General features: G+C 43.2%; 1 protein-coding gene across 3 annotated transcripts in view; it reads right to left on the reverse strand.

The window, feature by feature from the left end:
- Window positions 1-17,180, reverse strand: part of syt7a (synaptotagmin VIIa) — a 94,358-nt gene that overhangs the window by 31,305 nt on the left and 45,873 nt on the right. Inside the window, exons 3-7 of one of the 3 annotated variants that reach the window (XM_039614922.1) lie at window positions 13,331-13,410; window positions 11,806-11,940; window positions 8,327-8,494; window positions 5,702-6,118; window positions 409-546 (exon numbers count right to left, since the gene is read on the reverse strand). In XM_039614922.1, the coding sequence (XP_039470856.1) occupies window positions 409-546; window positions 5,702-6,118; window positions 8,327-8,494; window positions 11,806-11,940; window positions 13,331-13,410 (938 nt within the window). The other 2 variants (XM_039614920.1, XM_039614921.1) reach the window with 2 other exon arrangements.

The raw sequence follows: 17,180 nt of genomic DNA on the forward strand, positions 1-17,180 counted from the left end.
AAAAAGAGTAGAGTAGCAGTGAGCATCTCACTGCTGTGATTTATGAGCTCATTACTGCTTTCCAGCTAACACCCAAATTGTTTTATCTCCTCACTCATCAAAGCATTACGGCAAAATTTTCTACATTTGGTTTTGTAGTTAGTGCTCATTTTTATTTCTGTAGCAGTGTGTTGAGCTCTGGTGCTATTTCAGGTGCAGGTCTATGACACAATAGACTTAAACGCAGTGACTCACCAAAAACACTGACAAACAAAACTACCCTCCTCTACCTAGATTCTGAAATCACCTCTCATTTTTCTTCAATAGCATATCCTTCACATCCTTTCATTTGCAGCCAATTTTCTCGCTCACATACACACACACAAACACACATACACAGAACAAGCGCTCTAGTACATTGTCTGGTACCTCTTCTCAGGGGGCGGTTCCTGATTGGCTGGTGGCGGTGGTGCTGCCTGCGCTGTTTCCTGCAGGTCAGGGATATTGGCAAAGTCATCTTGCTCTGCCACACCAATGGCCAAAGCCAGGACCACCAGCTTTCCTTCACTGGCTCCCCATAAAAAAATAAAATAAAATAAAATAGATAGAAACAGAGGTAGAGAGACAGAGAGGCAAGGAAAAAGAGAACAGATGCAAAAGGTTCGAGCATAAAGAAAGGCGAGGTGCAGGGAGAGAGAGGAAAAAGGAGAGGTCATTTTAGGTGACAGCGAGGGCTGAAAATTCAGAGGCAGAGAAAACAACAACAGATCATACGAGAGCAAACAGCAGAAGCGGTAACGGACAAAATGGTCATAAAAGAGGAACTCTGCAACTCCACATAAAACCCCACAAAGTAAGCACACAGTCCAGGGAAGGATATTAGGAGGACACCTTAAAGTGAAAGGCCAAACTGATAAAAATCTAATGATTTCAACGGGAGCGGGTACAGGCCGTCGGACAACAAATACATCAGGAAACTCTGGGTAATGATTGGTAATGGATGTGATATTCAGAAGTTTGCACGTCAGCTTCCACGCATGTATAAGGTGTCTACAGGTGCACACACACACACATCACGCAGGCAAAATCACTACCCCACACACACACACACACTGTCATTTATCTAGTGATTTAACCTGCCTCCTGCTTTTCCTCCACATTCACCTTTCCCACTGAACATGCGAGGCATCTTTCTCCAGAGTTAAGATTTAATTAAACCTCATTAAGAAGATCTGGACTAATTGTTTCTATTTGAGCGATACAGTATCTTGAGGTGCACGGTGTGTGTCGTTTTCTGGGTCACGGCTCTCTCACTGCTACACTCTTCTCATTTCATCATCTCTACTGTGCTACAGATTCTCACCAAATCCCCCCCCCCCCGCCCCTTTTTTTACCCCACCCCCCTCACCCACCATATCCCCCCTCACCCCTACCCTCTGCACTTAATTCTCTGACTCCTCATCACTGCCTCCTTCCTGTCATCCACACCCACGGTTCTATAGCTTAAGCCTCTCGCTGTGTTACAATATCTCGGCAAAGAAAAATATGGGGCTGCCAAGCCGCAGAAAGATATCACCCTAAACTTCACAATTTCATCTTTCTCGCATACCGTCGAAGGCTTTTATTGCAGGACCGTAAAGTCTGTTTAATAATCTCCCTTTTATACATCAGTAGTTTCAAAACTTTTATGTCTAGTAACCCTTTTCAGATTAACACGAGTTCCTGACACCATCTGTCACATGTGTATTCATTTTTCCAGCAACTGTATTCATATTCCTTTTTATTGCAGTGATTTCAATTCATATATTCATTACTGCTGGCTAAATGTATCAGTTCCTTTTACAGCTATTTTTTTAATTTCTATTTCTATAATAACTATTATTTTGGCTGCTTCAACCTCTCTGCCTTTTTTCTTGCTAGTTTTATATATTCTCAGCTAAAACATTTTGCATTCTGGTGTTACAGCTCACTCAATATGAATATATTTAAATCACTTATTCTAGATTATTCTATTCAGATCCACTGAGGTACCTCGTTATCTGGTGATACTCGCCTCTGATTGTTTTTGTAATTCACAGTACACCGTGGTAGCTCAAAGTGTGCCCACATCAGCCAGTGCCTTTGTTATATCTGTCATACTAGCAGATCTAACTTAGAGAACATTATTTAAGTTGCTTTACCTTGTTTACATTTGCTGCAGAAGTCCAAGCCACTTTGCATCCCACCTCCTCCTAAATCCTCCTTTTTATACTTTGTCTGAGTTAATCTCATGCTCGCTCAGTTCTGTATGGGGGTCTTGCTGCTAGTCTCGTACAAGTGGAAGGGCGGGGGCATCCTAGATGGAATTCATCCTCCCAAATAAACGCACAATGACCACCTCATTAGGTACATCTGTTAAACTTCTCATAAACACAAATGTCTAATCAGCCAATCACGTGGCAACAACCCCATCAGGCGTTTAGATATCATAGAGACCTCCTACTGAAAGCTCAAACCAAGCATCATAATGGGGAAGAAGGTGACTTTTAATATTTCATAGTTGTTGGAGCCAGATGGGCTGGTCTGAGTATTTCAGAAAGTGCCAGTCTACTGGGTTTTCCTACACAACCATCTCGAATGTTTATAGAGAATGATCTGAAAAACAGAAAAATCCAGTTATTGTCTTAAAATGCCTTGTTGATGTCACGGCTCAAAGGAGAATGGCCAGGCTGCTTTGAGCTGATTGGAAAGCAAACACAACTCAAATAACCAATCGTTATATCTAAGGTGTGCAGAGGGCCCATATAGCAGATGACCTCACCAGGTGCCACTCCTGTCAGCTAAAAACAGGAAACTCAGGCTACAATATTCAGTTGGTAGGATCAGAATTTAAACAACATTAAGCATGGATTCATTCTGCCTTGTATCACTAACTCAGGCTGCTGGTGGTGTAAAAGTGTGGGGGATATTTTCTTGGCACACTTTGGGCCCCTTAGTACCAACTGAGCATTGTTTAACCACCCCAGGCTGCCTGAGTATTGTTGCTGATCATGTCCATCCCATTATTCTGAGGCTGCTCCCAGCAAGTTGTTGCAAAGCTCAGAACATCTCAAACTGTTTTTTTGAACATGACAATGAGTTCACTGTACTCCACAGTCACCAGATCTCAATCCGGTAGAGTACGTTTGGCATGCAGTGAAACTAGAGATTCGCATCATGGATGAGCAGCCGACAAATCTGCAGCTACGGTGCAATCGACTAAAATCTCTGAGTAATGTTTCTAGCATCTTGCTGAATCTATTTCAGCTCTGAAGTCAAAATAGGTCCAACCCAGTACTACCAATGCATTCCTAATAAGGTGGCTCTGGATGTATTTTTCCAATAAAAATGTTCGGTATTTTCAAAGTTATTTTATAATCACGTTAAAAAAATATCATTTCAATAATGACCAATCCAGTCCAAGGTGTCCCTAATAAAGTGGCTAGTGAGTGTACAGTCTTCTTTATCTATAGTGGTTCTGATATAAATATTGCAGTCCAGGCATACAAAGCTAAGAGTCCCTGTCATAATATTTTAAACTATCAGGAGAATTAACCTTTACTCCTCATTGAGAACCACTGAATAACATAACATGGTCTATGCAGTAATACTGTAGATACTGTAGGTATGATGTTTATTGGATTTCTCTACTCTCATCACTTTTAAGTACTGTATGGGCAATATTGTTAACGCACTTTGCTTGAGCCATTGAGCACTGGGAAGGAGAGAGACCGTTTAGAAAAGACATTATAGACACTGGGATAAACGATCGATTTAAAGCAACAAAAAAGCCATGTGGTCAAACGGCTCCAAAAGTCAACTATCTGTGTCAATGACATCAACACATTCATTCAGCAATGATTCATCAGGACAGGGATTCTGACCAAGATTGAAATTAACCGGCTTGAACAATGGGTCACGTCTATTACCAGACCGCTCTGTCATCAACCATAGGAGGTGTTCCTGTTGCAGCAAAGTAGATACAACAACAATGACCTCAATCTCACATTAGCAATGATGAGTCCTATAGCTGACTATTATGAGCAATATTCTCAGTGACCTTGGTGCCTGCATGTGCTACGTTGCTGGTGCTCTGTTAGCTAGTGTTATACTGAAACACCAGAGAGGCTTTATAACATTTTCTTTTTAAAGAAGAAAGAAATGGATGATGAAAGGCTAGTGTAAAACTGATTCAGTCGACATTAAACACATGTTACTTTGGCAGTGTCCTTGCTCATCCCTTCATCATCCCCTTCATAACTCACCTTCCTACCCACAACCCCCCCAAGTACCAATATGTTGTAGAGGAAATGGGGCCGGTGACATAAGATCAATGCTTCAGGGTTAACACAAATCTACACACAGCTCCTTAACCCCTGTTCTTATAGTGTTGCAGTGACATGTGGGCTGTGTGATGTACACACGGTCCCGCACACGTGAGCAGGCTAGCAGCACAACCAGCAGTTATACAGAGATGATGAAAGAAAAAGAAGGTGCCATTTTAGCTGCAAACACTCATGAAACATGGATTAGGCCCACCGGTGTGTCTCCAAAACCAGATATTTAACAGCTATCCAAAGGGTGGCTCAGAAATAGCATGATCTAATTGGGTGAGACGGAGTGAATGTAAAATATATTGTGACTTTTTTAATGAGACCAAATTCTGAATGTTCTGAACCAGCACCAGCAGCGCTGTCCTGTAACCACAATTGCAGCAGACAGGCTGAATGCCATCCAAACAGATGTTACTGTTTAGCAGAGCATGCAGCGTAAACATTTAACAATTTTGCCACAGAATGGGAGCGAAATGGCCTCCAATATGTCATACCTCCTTGCTATTTTTTCTTGCACATGGCATTCAGTCTAAATTTAGAATAATAGTTTTCTAACAGACTGCTCAATAAAAAGCTTTTAATTTGTTACAACCGAGGGGTGAAATATTGTGCCCACATGATCAGAAGACTCATTTTTCTGGGATTTTCAGAAGCCATATTGAGTTACTATATGTACCCAATAAATAATATGTATTTTTAGTATAGGTGGGTGGATGACTTGATAAAGACATACACTGATCCGTGTCCTGCAGAGCCACATAGCATACATAACAGCAAAAAAAGAGAAAAGGTGCTATTTACATTCATAACTGTACCTCTTATTAGCATGATCAAGAGAGTTTTCATCTAAGCCAATTTCTTGTCTCCTCATCTGCATTAAGCTTCATTAGCATGATCAGCTCTAACATTGTCTGAATTGCCTTTGTAAATGTACATATAGAAAGAGAGACTATCTCCTTGTCAGCAATCAGATTTACCACAAGTTGCAGTGAAAGCAATGATTAAACTCGACTCTGAAACTCACAGTTTCACACACACTTATACATACGCTTATATAGACGCGCACTGTACAAATTTTGACAGACAGAAGTAATATCCTTCCCTGGATATCAGATGCAGACTGAAAGAAAAAACCTGAAGGGAAAAGGCAGAGAACAATATTTCATAAAAGTAAAAGCAGATTAAATTATTACTTATTTACTGATGTATTAGAAGCAATTTTATTCAACGGCACTAAGTCTTAAGCATTAAAGAACACAAATGCACACAATAACTCTGAAAGACCTAGCGTATACTGTAATACACTTAGACAGAGGCCTGAGCAGAGTGACGCTAGTTTAAAGCATGAATGAAGAGTTATAGAGACTCACAGGAAGGACTTGACATCCAGCCCACGATTCCGGATCTGGTCCATCATGTAATCCCAGCTGCCCGGGTTGGCACGCGAGCGCCCTCCTGCTCCACCTCCCCTATAGCGAGAGGCACCTGCCGCTGCTGCGCCGCCCCGTGCACCCCGGGGACCACCTCGTGTACCTGCACCCCCACCCTCACCACTGCTGCCACCTCCCTCTCCTCTCCCAGCACCCCCGCCTCCCCCAGGCTGTCCAGGTGCAGTGTGTAATTGTCCCAAGCTCTGGGATGTGGTGGGGGGATGGCAGAGACCAGGGCCTGACGGGTGGATGAGAGGCTGCTGAAGGCTCTGTTGGCGCAGCAGCGTCCGAGGCCGGGCCGGCCCGGAGGGTATGTGCTCCAAAGTGGAAGCATAGGATAAGACTGGATCCCCAAAGCTGGGAGGGCAGAGGAGCAGGGAGGAAAGAGAGCGTGAAGAAGGCCACGGCCGGCACAGAATAGGATGATGACGAGGGGCAGAGGAGTCAGAGGTAGAGGAGGAATAAGAGGATTTAGAAGAGGAGCCGTGGCAGGAGGTGAGTTGGTCAAGAGTGGTGATGTCAGGTGATGAGATGAAGAAGAAAGGCAAAGAATCATCAGGGATGAGACAAGGTGGCACAGGGCAGTAGGGAGGCACAGCAGGAGAAGTCAGGTTGACATCAGGGTAAATACAGGAAAGTTCATCCAAACAGGAAGTTGATGATGGACGGATGGAGGAGGAGGAAGGCGGAAGAGTGGTATTAGAGGACAAAGAGGAAGAGGGAGGAGTGTTGGGAGGTGGAGACAGGAGGAGGAGGAGAGAGAAAGAGAGCAACGTGAGGCAGCAGCAGTAACAGCAGTAGCAGAAATAGCAGTAGAAGGTGCAGCCTGAGTGATCGCTGTGTGCTGTGTACTGCTCATGGGGCCGCGCCGGGCAGCAGTGTGTAGACTGTGAGGTAGTCTTGTGCGTCTGAGTCAGACGTGTGTGCACCCTGTACGTCCGCGCGGTTTGAGCGTGCTGTTTGCATGAGGGTGTGTTTCGCGGTGCCAGTGGTCGGATGTGCACTGTCCGCACGGGTGTGGACCGGCTCTGCGCCACGTGACCGCGTCGAGACGGGTGGGTCGTGGCTTTGCAGCTTCCTGGCCTCGTCGGCGAGGGTTTTTTGGTCTGATGAGAGATCACCATTTCCTCTACTCGTCAGTCAACTTTTTCCCATCCCTGACAGACTCTCCTCCTTTCTCTCTAAGTCTTTTTCGTCTTTTAAATATGCGGCGCACCTCTAGAGACATCCGAACAGCCAACCAAGTTCTACAGCACGACTCCCTCCCTCTGCCGGCCTCTCGTTTTTCACTCCTCCCCTCAATAAATGCTGTTTAATTGGCTCACTGCCTTTCCTAAAATGTCACAAACAACATAAAGATGTGTCACACATCATATGATGGTTTTTGCATGAGTTGGTTATACATACTTCGTCGCTACTGTATGTTTTGTCGGCTCTATTGTCACAAACATGTCATCATCTTTTTTTCTAGTTTCTTCTACTCCCTAAATATATCCTCCTCTTTCTCAGATCGCTGTGTAACCCAGACTACCAGAATTAGGTCATGAGAGAGCTATTCACATCAGTTAGGTGCAGTTTACTCCGCATTGCATTACTTCACCTAACACACTTTTGCATAAAGCTTTTAGCACGACACACATCACATTTAACAGTCACGAATAAAAGGATAAAAAGGTCAGTGAAAGGTGTTGCAAGAGTTCAATGTTTTGAGGGCAGAACAAGGGAAAAAATAAAGAGAGAACATGCAGAGTGGCTTTAGATGGTAAGAGGAAAAAGGGAGAGGGAGATGGCAACGAAAAAAGAAGAGGGTGACGATGGAAATGGGGTGCGAGACACAAACACAAGAGACATAGACACTTACAGCGGCCTGAAAATAGAATCCAATTATAGACAGGGGCAAAATGAAAGATGAGAAGAGGAGAGAAGGAGGGAAGGAGGAGTGAGGAAGTGATGAGCGTAAATGTGTTGTGGAGGAAGAAGTCCCACACATGGAGTGCCAAAGGGAGGTGCAAAAATCACAAAGTACGGAAAGTTAGCTGCGTCTTTTGCAGCACACTGAATATAGACCCCCAGTGATGTCATGCGTCATGGCTGGTGGGTACAGACAGTCAGTGACCAACACACATTTCGTCTTTCAGCCTAAATTTTAATTAAAGGGAGGGGAGGGTGGGGGGGCTGCCAGCGTGTGGTGCATTATTTCAGTTAGTGTGCGAAAATGAGACTATTTCTGTGCACAAAGCTGTACTGTGCAGCCGTCCTGCATGTGTCAGCTGGAGGCCTGAGTCAGTGTGATACAGCTCGAGGAACTATTGTTATCTTCTCATGATGAGGTTTACATTCCCCAGCGCTCACACCTTGCGCTGTGCCCACACGCTTACATCACGCTGTCATTGAAGCTGCACCTTTCTCCCCTGCTGAACTTGACCTCGCTCTCCCTGCTTCTATTTTGAATGGATTCATTTAAGGCGCGAGCTTGTAAGAATAAATGTCGTGCCGTGGAAAGGTGTTTATTCTGCTGCACGGCAAATGAAATGTTTGCTTTTTCGGCTCGGGTTCCGAACTCACTTGCTGGGTCTCAGTCCTCCAGACTGCATGTGGCCCTGGACGGTCTGCCACCTCCCGGCCTTCACTCCCTCTGTCACCATGCTCTTCACGCTGTCACTGCGATAAGGACCCCCCCCAGTATCCCCATGGCCAGTTGCCGCCCCCTTCTGACCCCCTGACACTGCCCCACTAAGAGAAAGAGACAGGGTGCAAAGGGATCCCATGGCAGACAGAGGGTATAGAGGGAGGAGAATAACGACAGGCAGAGGAGAAAAAGACCAAAGAGTGTGAGAGAGAGACAGACACACACACACACACACACACACACACACACACACACACACACACACACACACACATACGCACACAGGGAAATAGATTGAGCAACCACATGGCTGAGGAGGTGAGACAGATCAGTAGACTGTGTGAAGGGGCAGGCCTATTTTCCAGGCCAAGTGAGAGGCAGGTGGATAAAAAAGGTTTGGAACCTATTGAGGAGAAAAGCAGGGAATGGGGCAAGGAGAACAGGATGAAGGAGAAGGAGGAGGACGAGGGGGAGGAGGAGAGGAATTTACTGGGAGCCTGTGGAGGATGGAAAACCAGCAAAAAGTCCCAGCTTTGGGCCTGGAGGACCAAAACTCTAACTGGCAGCAACAGTGTGCAGACACTGGTCATTGAGTTGAGATGTGCTACTTTTTATGGCATTATATTCACTGCAGCAGCTTAGCGGACGATTTCTGTTTGTGTGTTTCATCCAAAGCTGTTAAGTGCATCTGGTCCTGATCTCAATGTCTAATATTCCACTTAGAGTATGTAACACTACTCAGAAATTAGTGAAATTCTTGAAACTCCGCAGTCGAAATTACCGGGAGGGCAATCAGATGACAATGGCTACAGATACAGTGATTAATCAGTGTGTTCGTATTAAGGCATGTCATGCCTACAGTGAAAGCAATGGCGATCAAAAATAAAGAACATTAGTGCCCTCTGGTGACATGACTACATTTCATTAATATGCAAGGTCCTCCTGCTCTTAAAGACAAAATATATGAGGTAATGAAAACACAGTGAGTCCACGTGGGTACAGGAGGTGCGAAACTTGCACCGTGCCCGTTTAAAGGTCACCTTTCACATGAAACTCTGACCAATTGACCTGACAGCGCTGGTGGATAAGTCATCAATCACAACAACAACACAGATGACACTGCTGGAGCAACGGTCAACACAGGAGACATGAGCCTCATTTATCGAACTGAGCACAAGGGGGACGCCTTTACTTTTCATTAACAGGAGGAAAACATCAATAAGTGGGGCTATGAATCAGAGTATTCACAGATGTATAAAGCTTTTAGACATCAATCCTGTTTCTGACTGAACTACAGTGAAAGCTTAAGAGATTTAGAAAAGAAGTAAAGCCGCATGTTATTTGGCCGTTTTTTAAAGCCACCAGATAGATAAAATATTGAGTCTAATTAAAGTCACTCCCTAAACTTGACTTTATAAATTTGAAAAATATCAACAGACTACAACCACTTTTCTAAGATATTATGGTGGCTGTTGACTGCTCCTGACATAAAATGTATAGCTTTATTTTTTTAAATGATAGAATTGAACTTCAAATCCAATAAATCCTTAAACACTGAGAGCGATCCTGCTGGATAGGAAACCTGTTTGATAAATGAAGCTCAGTGTCATTACAGAGATTGAAAGCTGCTGATCTCAAGAGAGTCTCAAACAGGAAATGATTTCCCAGCTGTCTGTTGGCTTTAGAGGCATATTATTGGTTGATGTCACAAGGTCATCCCATCTCTCCTTGGGAGAAACAAGTTCATAATTTATTCTTCTTTTAATTGTGTGTTTGTTTTTGATTTTAAACTGGCTAACACGCTATTGAAAACAGCTTATTTAACCATTACTGAAGTCAAAAGTTCATCTGTTTATGTTCCGTGAAAGCAAGTCCAGCTGAAAAGATGTCTATAAGGGCAATCAAGAAAAACCTTTCAAAGATCTTTTAGGTTGAATTTTATATACAGTAAGTAAAATTGAAATGAACTGAAGGTGAACTTCTAAACAAACGAAGATGAGGGGCCATCGTGTGGTAATCTGAGATCAGCAGCCATCATCTTAAGGCATTTTTCAGACAGAAATGCATATAGCCACTGTGTTCATAAACACATTGCTGCCTCCTTTCTCCAGGCATTTTTTAACACACACTCCTCAATAGCTAGGTCTGGTAAAGATGACCAGTTATTAAACACTTTATCAGACATATGCCTGGTAGCAGGGTGTCTAAACTGTGAGCTCTCTCAGTGCCCAGAGGGGCATGGCCTTGCCAATGCTTTATTGGAATCAAGTGCCTAGTGGATGGAAAAATAAATAAATAAAAAAGAGCTTTCATTGCAGTAAAAGAAAAGCAGTGTTACCGCGACTTCCAAAAAGATAAACAACAGATGCAGTTCAAGTTTTTCAGTGTTAGTAGCAGTACATGTTAGATTTTATACTGATGGGAATCAGAAAGAAGCCACAGATGGATGTAAACGACAGGCGAACACTGGCACAAAACTGCAACCTGGTGTAACGGTCAACCCTCCACCACCACGGCAACAACAGCAACCAGCAATTTTTAGTGAACACAAGGAAAAGGAGACGGAGATTACAGAGAAGGTCATTAAAGTATACACATCTCTTTTCTTTTTTTCTTTTTTTCTTTTTTTTGCTAAGGGGAACTACGAGGGTTGTCCGTCTCCATGGTTACACTCCATGGGAGAGAGGTTAGAGGTCAGGAGTTAGTGTTTAGCGGCAGGGCTGTAGGGAGTAGGGGGGCATCTGAACATGCGCCTCTGTGTTCATTTAAAGGTGACAAGATGTGAGGAGAAGCAGCAGAAATTAGCCTGCGGGGTTTACGCCGCTGTGCTGCAGTCGGAGTCGTACGGCCATTGCGGGATGCTGAAATGTGCATGTATGGCATTTCCCTCACTCACATTTCCCAGGCAGATTATGAGTAATCATTACTAACCCTTTGTGCCCTCCGGTGTGCTAGCATTGGATGGATTACTATCGATGGTGGAAATTAGATTAAACAAGAACAACAACAAAAAAAACAGGTCTTAAAATGTGCAGCCTGTATTTTATGCAACACTGTGACATTTATGGATTATGGCTTTTTTTTAAAAAGGCCTTTGGCTAAACAGCCCCAGTTATTCATAAGAAAATGTGGGCCTAAGGAACAGAGACATAATAGAGATTACAAAAGTAGGTGAATTTAATAAGCTGTCATGCGTGATAACAGCCACATCGAGCAGTTCAATTTGATGATTGACTAGCAGTGGTGACTACACAACTAGGAAACAGGGACGGTGGAAGGGGAAGGAAAGGAAAGGAAAGGAAAGGAAAGGAAAGGAAAGGAAAGGAAAGGAAAGGAAACTGGAATGGCACTGCCCCTGCCTCATTACAGCCCTGCTCAGGGGAAAGTCTCTTACCAGCTTTGGACCAAGACTCACTTGAGCGTGAGGCGCGGATCTCCATATGGGGCATAGGGAGAAATGTTTAGTACGAACTCCTTGGGCGGATAGGAGCTCCACCTCTGCTGCACTGTGCTGCTGTCATTGTTATTCCAAAAGTCTCTGTCTAGATCACTGTGGCCAGAGAGAGAGACAGGTCAGAGCAACACAACTATGGACAGCCTTGGCTCCAACCAACCATTCCCAACAGCCGCTCCTCGTTTTGGAGACGATGCAAGGCTCGGTTTGAAGAAGAGGGTTGTTCTTAGAGCTGCGTCAAATGGGAGTTTGAAACAAAACAAGTCCAGATTCATTTCTATCTTTCTATCTGAAGTAAACAAGCCACCATAGTGGTGTGACTGAAAAATAAAAAGTAAATAAATAAATAATAATTTCAAAAAAACAGCAGCCTGGAGGAAAAAGGCATTCACCGAAAGCTTTTCATAGCAATGTACTGTAGCAAAGACACAGAGACAGAAACAAAAAGGAGATAGAGCAAGAGAAGAATTATACTCTGATGAATACATACAGCATGTGATTACGTTCTGTTCATTAAGCATGGTACCACTGATGAGAGACATTTGAGTAAACATTAAGAAGTCTGGCCCCCGTCCTTCGCGTGAGCAGTGAGAAAGCGTGAACACATGAGACAGAAGGCAGAGAGGTAAATTGCAGACAGTCATAGAAGGGGAGAAAAAGGTGAGCAGAATCACTGATGTCATACAAATCACACAGCAGTGGTCAGAGCTGCAGCGCGGGGACAGAGCGGGAGAGAAAGGCGATACACAAAGAGAAGGAGTTCAAAGCTGAAATGATCAACAGAGCACAGCGATGCTGCTGGAGCCAGTGAGAGAGAAAATGCAAGAAATTAAGAGTTTAAAACAACCCAAGTCAGAATACATTCACAGAAGCTCGTCGTTAGTGTAAATAAAAACACGACGCACACACGGAAAAATAAGCTGGAGCAAAATCAGGCTACAGGAGAAAAGTAGTGATGAGCAGGTTAACAGAGGCATTTTGTGGAATAAAGTGGAATACTCTGAATTATGAATCTGACATTTTCTGGTACTGACCTGTGGCCTTGTTTTATCAAGAACAGAAAATACCTTAATACTAGTTTGAGCCCTGCAAGAAATGTTAGAAAAAAACATCCTCCTGAGCATTTCACTGTGAATGCTCGAGTCCCCGCTTGTTTTACTTGACCCTGAACCGTCTTAAGTGATGCAGATGTGCGGCACTTAAAGGAGACCTGTCTTACATCCAATAAGATAAGTGCAGGAGCAGACTCGTCCAGCCAAAAGCTTCACAGGTAAGATAATGCAGATTTAATCTTTACTGATTAAATCACTAACCTTTCATTTAATGTCTCCTGAACATGCTCTTGTAGAGATTGCCCTCTTCAGGATAGAACAACGTGGGCTCTCTTTCTTTTTTTGTGTAGTGTACATCGAGGGACTTGAAGCTGAACCAAATGGACTTCATTATCACCAGATTTTTCTACCCATACCAGTTACCAGGCACTTACTTGATGGCTTTCTTCTCCCCTCGCCCATGTGCCGAGTCTGGAGTGTCTGCTGTTTCCACTCCTGGCTTATTCCTCTTCCCCTTGAGCCAAGAGCAGGGGGATGACAGAAAAATAATAAAAACCAAAGGTTAGCTTAGATTTCTCCTTTTGAAGCCGTGTTTTTTTTCTGTCCTAAAATGAAATGTAAATGCCTCTCCTGTTATCTCAGGAACACTGTGTCATCAGTCCTTTACCTCACGGTCTCCTGATTACACTAATCAAAGTCAAATCAAATCTGCAGTGAAGAGCCATTTCTGACTATGACTATGAGACTGGAGTGTCTGTTGTTTCCACTCCTGGCTTATTCGTCTCCCCCTTGAGCCAAGCGGAGGGAGGGGATGACAGAAAGCAGAGAAACAAAAGGTTAGCTTAGATTTGTCCTTTGAAGCTGTGGTTTTGCTGTACTAATTTCAAGTGCGAATGCCTCTCCTGTTATCTCAGGAACACCGTGCCATTGGTCCTTTACTTCTTGGTCTACTGATTACACTAATCAAAGTCAAATCAAATTTGCAGTGAAGAACCATTCCTGACTATGATTATCATTTGCACCACCCTAAAAATTTACATGGCAATTGCCTCTTTAAGGTAATCTGCTGGGTGTTGCAGAGAAGCCTCTTGAAAGTCCTGCAAAAGCCTTATTTCAAATAGCTACCACATGACCTGCAGTAACCATGGAAATAATGGCAGTTTCAAAAAGTAAGGTCGGCTGTGGACATTCTTCTGGAAAAGCTCATTACAGTTAAAGGTGTTTCACATATGTCATACTGAAGCTAAGCTCTATTGACACTTTGCTGGAAGTGGAATAAGGGGGAAGATCAGTCTGAAATGTCCCCACCCCGCAAAATACAGTGAATGCAACTCTGAAAGTGATGCTCTGATACACATGAGGATAGGATGGATAGGATTCTCCATCCCAGGAAAGACATTTTGCACAAACTTTGCAACACCCCTTGTTACATTTCGCTCTAGTAGCCATGAAAAGCCAGAATCTGGTAGCAAAATTAGCCCAGCTTATTACATAGCAGCAACTCAGTGCATTTAGGCAAGTAAAGTCGACGTCCTGCTGAAGATCACACTAAGCATTAGAATGAGGAAGAAAGGTGATTGAAGTGACTTCGAACATAACATAGTTGTTGGTTTCAGATGGGCTGGTCTGAACATTTATCTACTGGGGTTTTCCCAGACAGCCATTTCCAGGGTTTACAGATAATCTCCCAAAAAAGAGAAAATAGTCAGTGAGCAGCAGATCTCTGGGTGAAAATGGCTTGTTGACATCAGAGGTCAGAGGAGAATGGCCAAACTGCTTCGAGCTGATAGGAAGGCAACCATAGCTCAAATAATCACTTGTTACAAAGGTTTGCAGAAGAGCATCTCTGATAGCACATTGAACCTTGAAGCAGGTTGGCTACAGCAGCAGCAGACCACACTGGGCACCAACGACTACAAAAAAACTAGAAGATTGGAAAATCGTTGTCTGGCCTTGTGAGTTTCCATTTGTGCTGCAACAGTTCAAATGGCAGGGTTAGAATGTGCTGTAAACAGCATGAAAGCACGGATCAGTCCAGCCTTCTAACAACATTTCAAGCTGGTGGTGGTCTGTTGGTTTGGAGGATATTTTCTTGGCAGAACTTTGGATCCATTAGTAAAACTGAGCATCTTTTGAATGCCATAGCCTACCTGAGTACTGCTACTGACCATGTCCATCCCTTTATGACCACAGTGGGCCCATCTTCTGTAGACAGCAGACTATGTCAAAGAGCTCAGATCTTCTCAAACTGGTTTCTTGAACGTGACAGTGTGTACACTGTACTCAAATCAGTCCATAGTCACCAGATCACAATCCAATCAGCAATGGAAGATTATCATCATGGGTATGCATTCCACAAATCTATGTGATGTTATCGTGCCAACATAGGAATGTTTCCAGCACCTTTAACTCTATGCCATGAAGAAATAAGGCAGTTCTGAAGGCAAAAGGGGGGTCCTGTACCCAGTACTACCATGGTAGATCAAATCTAGATCTAAAAGTGGTTGGTGAGTGTATTTTTCCAAGTCATTTTGAAATCACATTTGGTTTGTTACCAAAACTAATCATAATTATGATCTTACTAACATGTAGAGAAAACACAAAGGAAAAATCAACCACCTATTCTGACTGCCTCTGGACTGACTCACTTCTACGTGATCGATGCTCAGACAAAGCGAGTCTATATGGAAATGCAAATGTGTCAGAATCTATATACTGAACCCCAGCAGGCAAACTGACACTGTGGCTTTGGATCCTGTTGAACCAGTTACAAAGCCAGTGTTGACAATAACACTGCTGAGAAAAAATGATAAAGCCCACACAGCTCTACTGATAATATCCATTGCACACAGTGAAACAAAGCCACTCGCCTATTGTATAATCAGCGCTAACCTAAATTGGAAAGGTCCCCAAATAAATAAAGACTGATCTGACAGGATGACTCGCTGAACAGCTGCATACAAGAGGTGTATGTAGCTGTTATTATAGAAACAGACCCGCACTGAGCACATGTCCTCAGCCTATTCATGAACTTTTAAAGCACATTTTTGATATGACATGCTGGCTAGAGACCTAAAACCAGCGATTATAATTTCTTACACCATTCCCTATACAAATACTTGCACATAGGCAAACACAGTATTCTTGAACGATCATTTCTGGGAAGGCAGAACTGTCTGTATTTCTGTGAAGCGAGGACAAACTATCAAAGGAAACTCATGCATCATTCAATGCTATCGTGAAATTTTCAGGAAGGTGGGAAGACACAGATGATGAGTGAGAGTCCAGTACAGAAAGAGGGGTGAGGGCTGAAAATAGAAATCAAATTTGAAAAAAAAAGAAAAGAAACAGAAGATGCTACCAGAAAGGAGAGAAAACAAAGGCAGTGCAGAACAGCGTGAGAGACAAAGAGATGGGAGGAGGGGGAGACAGGTGCAAATAGTGAACTGAGTGAAGCAATGAGTGACAGATAGTCCCGAGAGGGTTGGATGTGAAAACAAGGAAAGAGTCGAACACTCTGCAGTGGGCACTGAGTGACAAATACACATCTGTCTTTCCGTGCACGTGCACACACACACGCACAGCTTCAAATCCATCTCCTCTTCACTCTTCCTTCAGCTCATTCACAAGAATGGATGGCAAACACTCTGCTTCTGCCTTCATGGGAGGTGTGGAGGCTACAAAAATAGTGATGAATACAACGGCACAGACATGAGATGAGAAATAATGAAGAAAATGAAGTCAATACTTCAAATGGCGGCTGAAAAAAAATGTGTTTTTTCCTCTTCTTCTTTAATAGCAGGGAGTTTACAACGATCATAGTATTGGGTGGCGTCTGGCTCTGTGCCATTACTTCATAATAGTTCCAACTCTTATGATGAAGCAATTATAAGAGATACCCAAATTGCACTGAGGCTCCACTTAGAGAAAAAAAAATCCACTAATATGTTTTAACAATCAAACTGCAGCAGAGCAGGTTACAAATTAAATTATTGGAATATAGAAGGGCTGCAGAGCAGGACGTAGTGGAACTAAGAACCCAAGGCTCTCCAAAAAAAGAGTAATTAGGCAATTAGCAAACATTTTCAAATATTACATAATCAGCATTGAAAGTAAAATAATACTTTTGGTTGAATAAATAGGCAATGTCTTGTTCTTTATCAGCACTGGCTTCTCAATTAGTTTTAGTAACGTGTTCATAAACTTTACTGATGGAAACATATGTCATTTTGTAATATATATCATTTAAATGCCTGTAAAAGAGTTCAAGAGTGACAGCGGGCC

This window comes from Oreochromis aureus, linkage group 7 (assembly GCF_013358895.1).
Source record: "Oreochromis aureus strain Israel breed Guangdong linkage group 7, ZZ_aureus, whole genome shotgun sequence".
In the NCBI taxonomy this organism is placed as follows: Eukaryota; Metazoa; Chordata; class Actinopteri; order Cichliformes; family Cichlidae; genus Oreochromis; species Oreochromis aureus.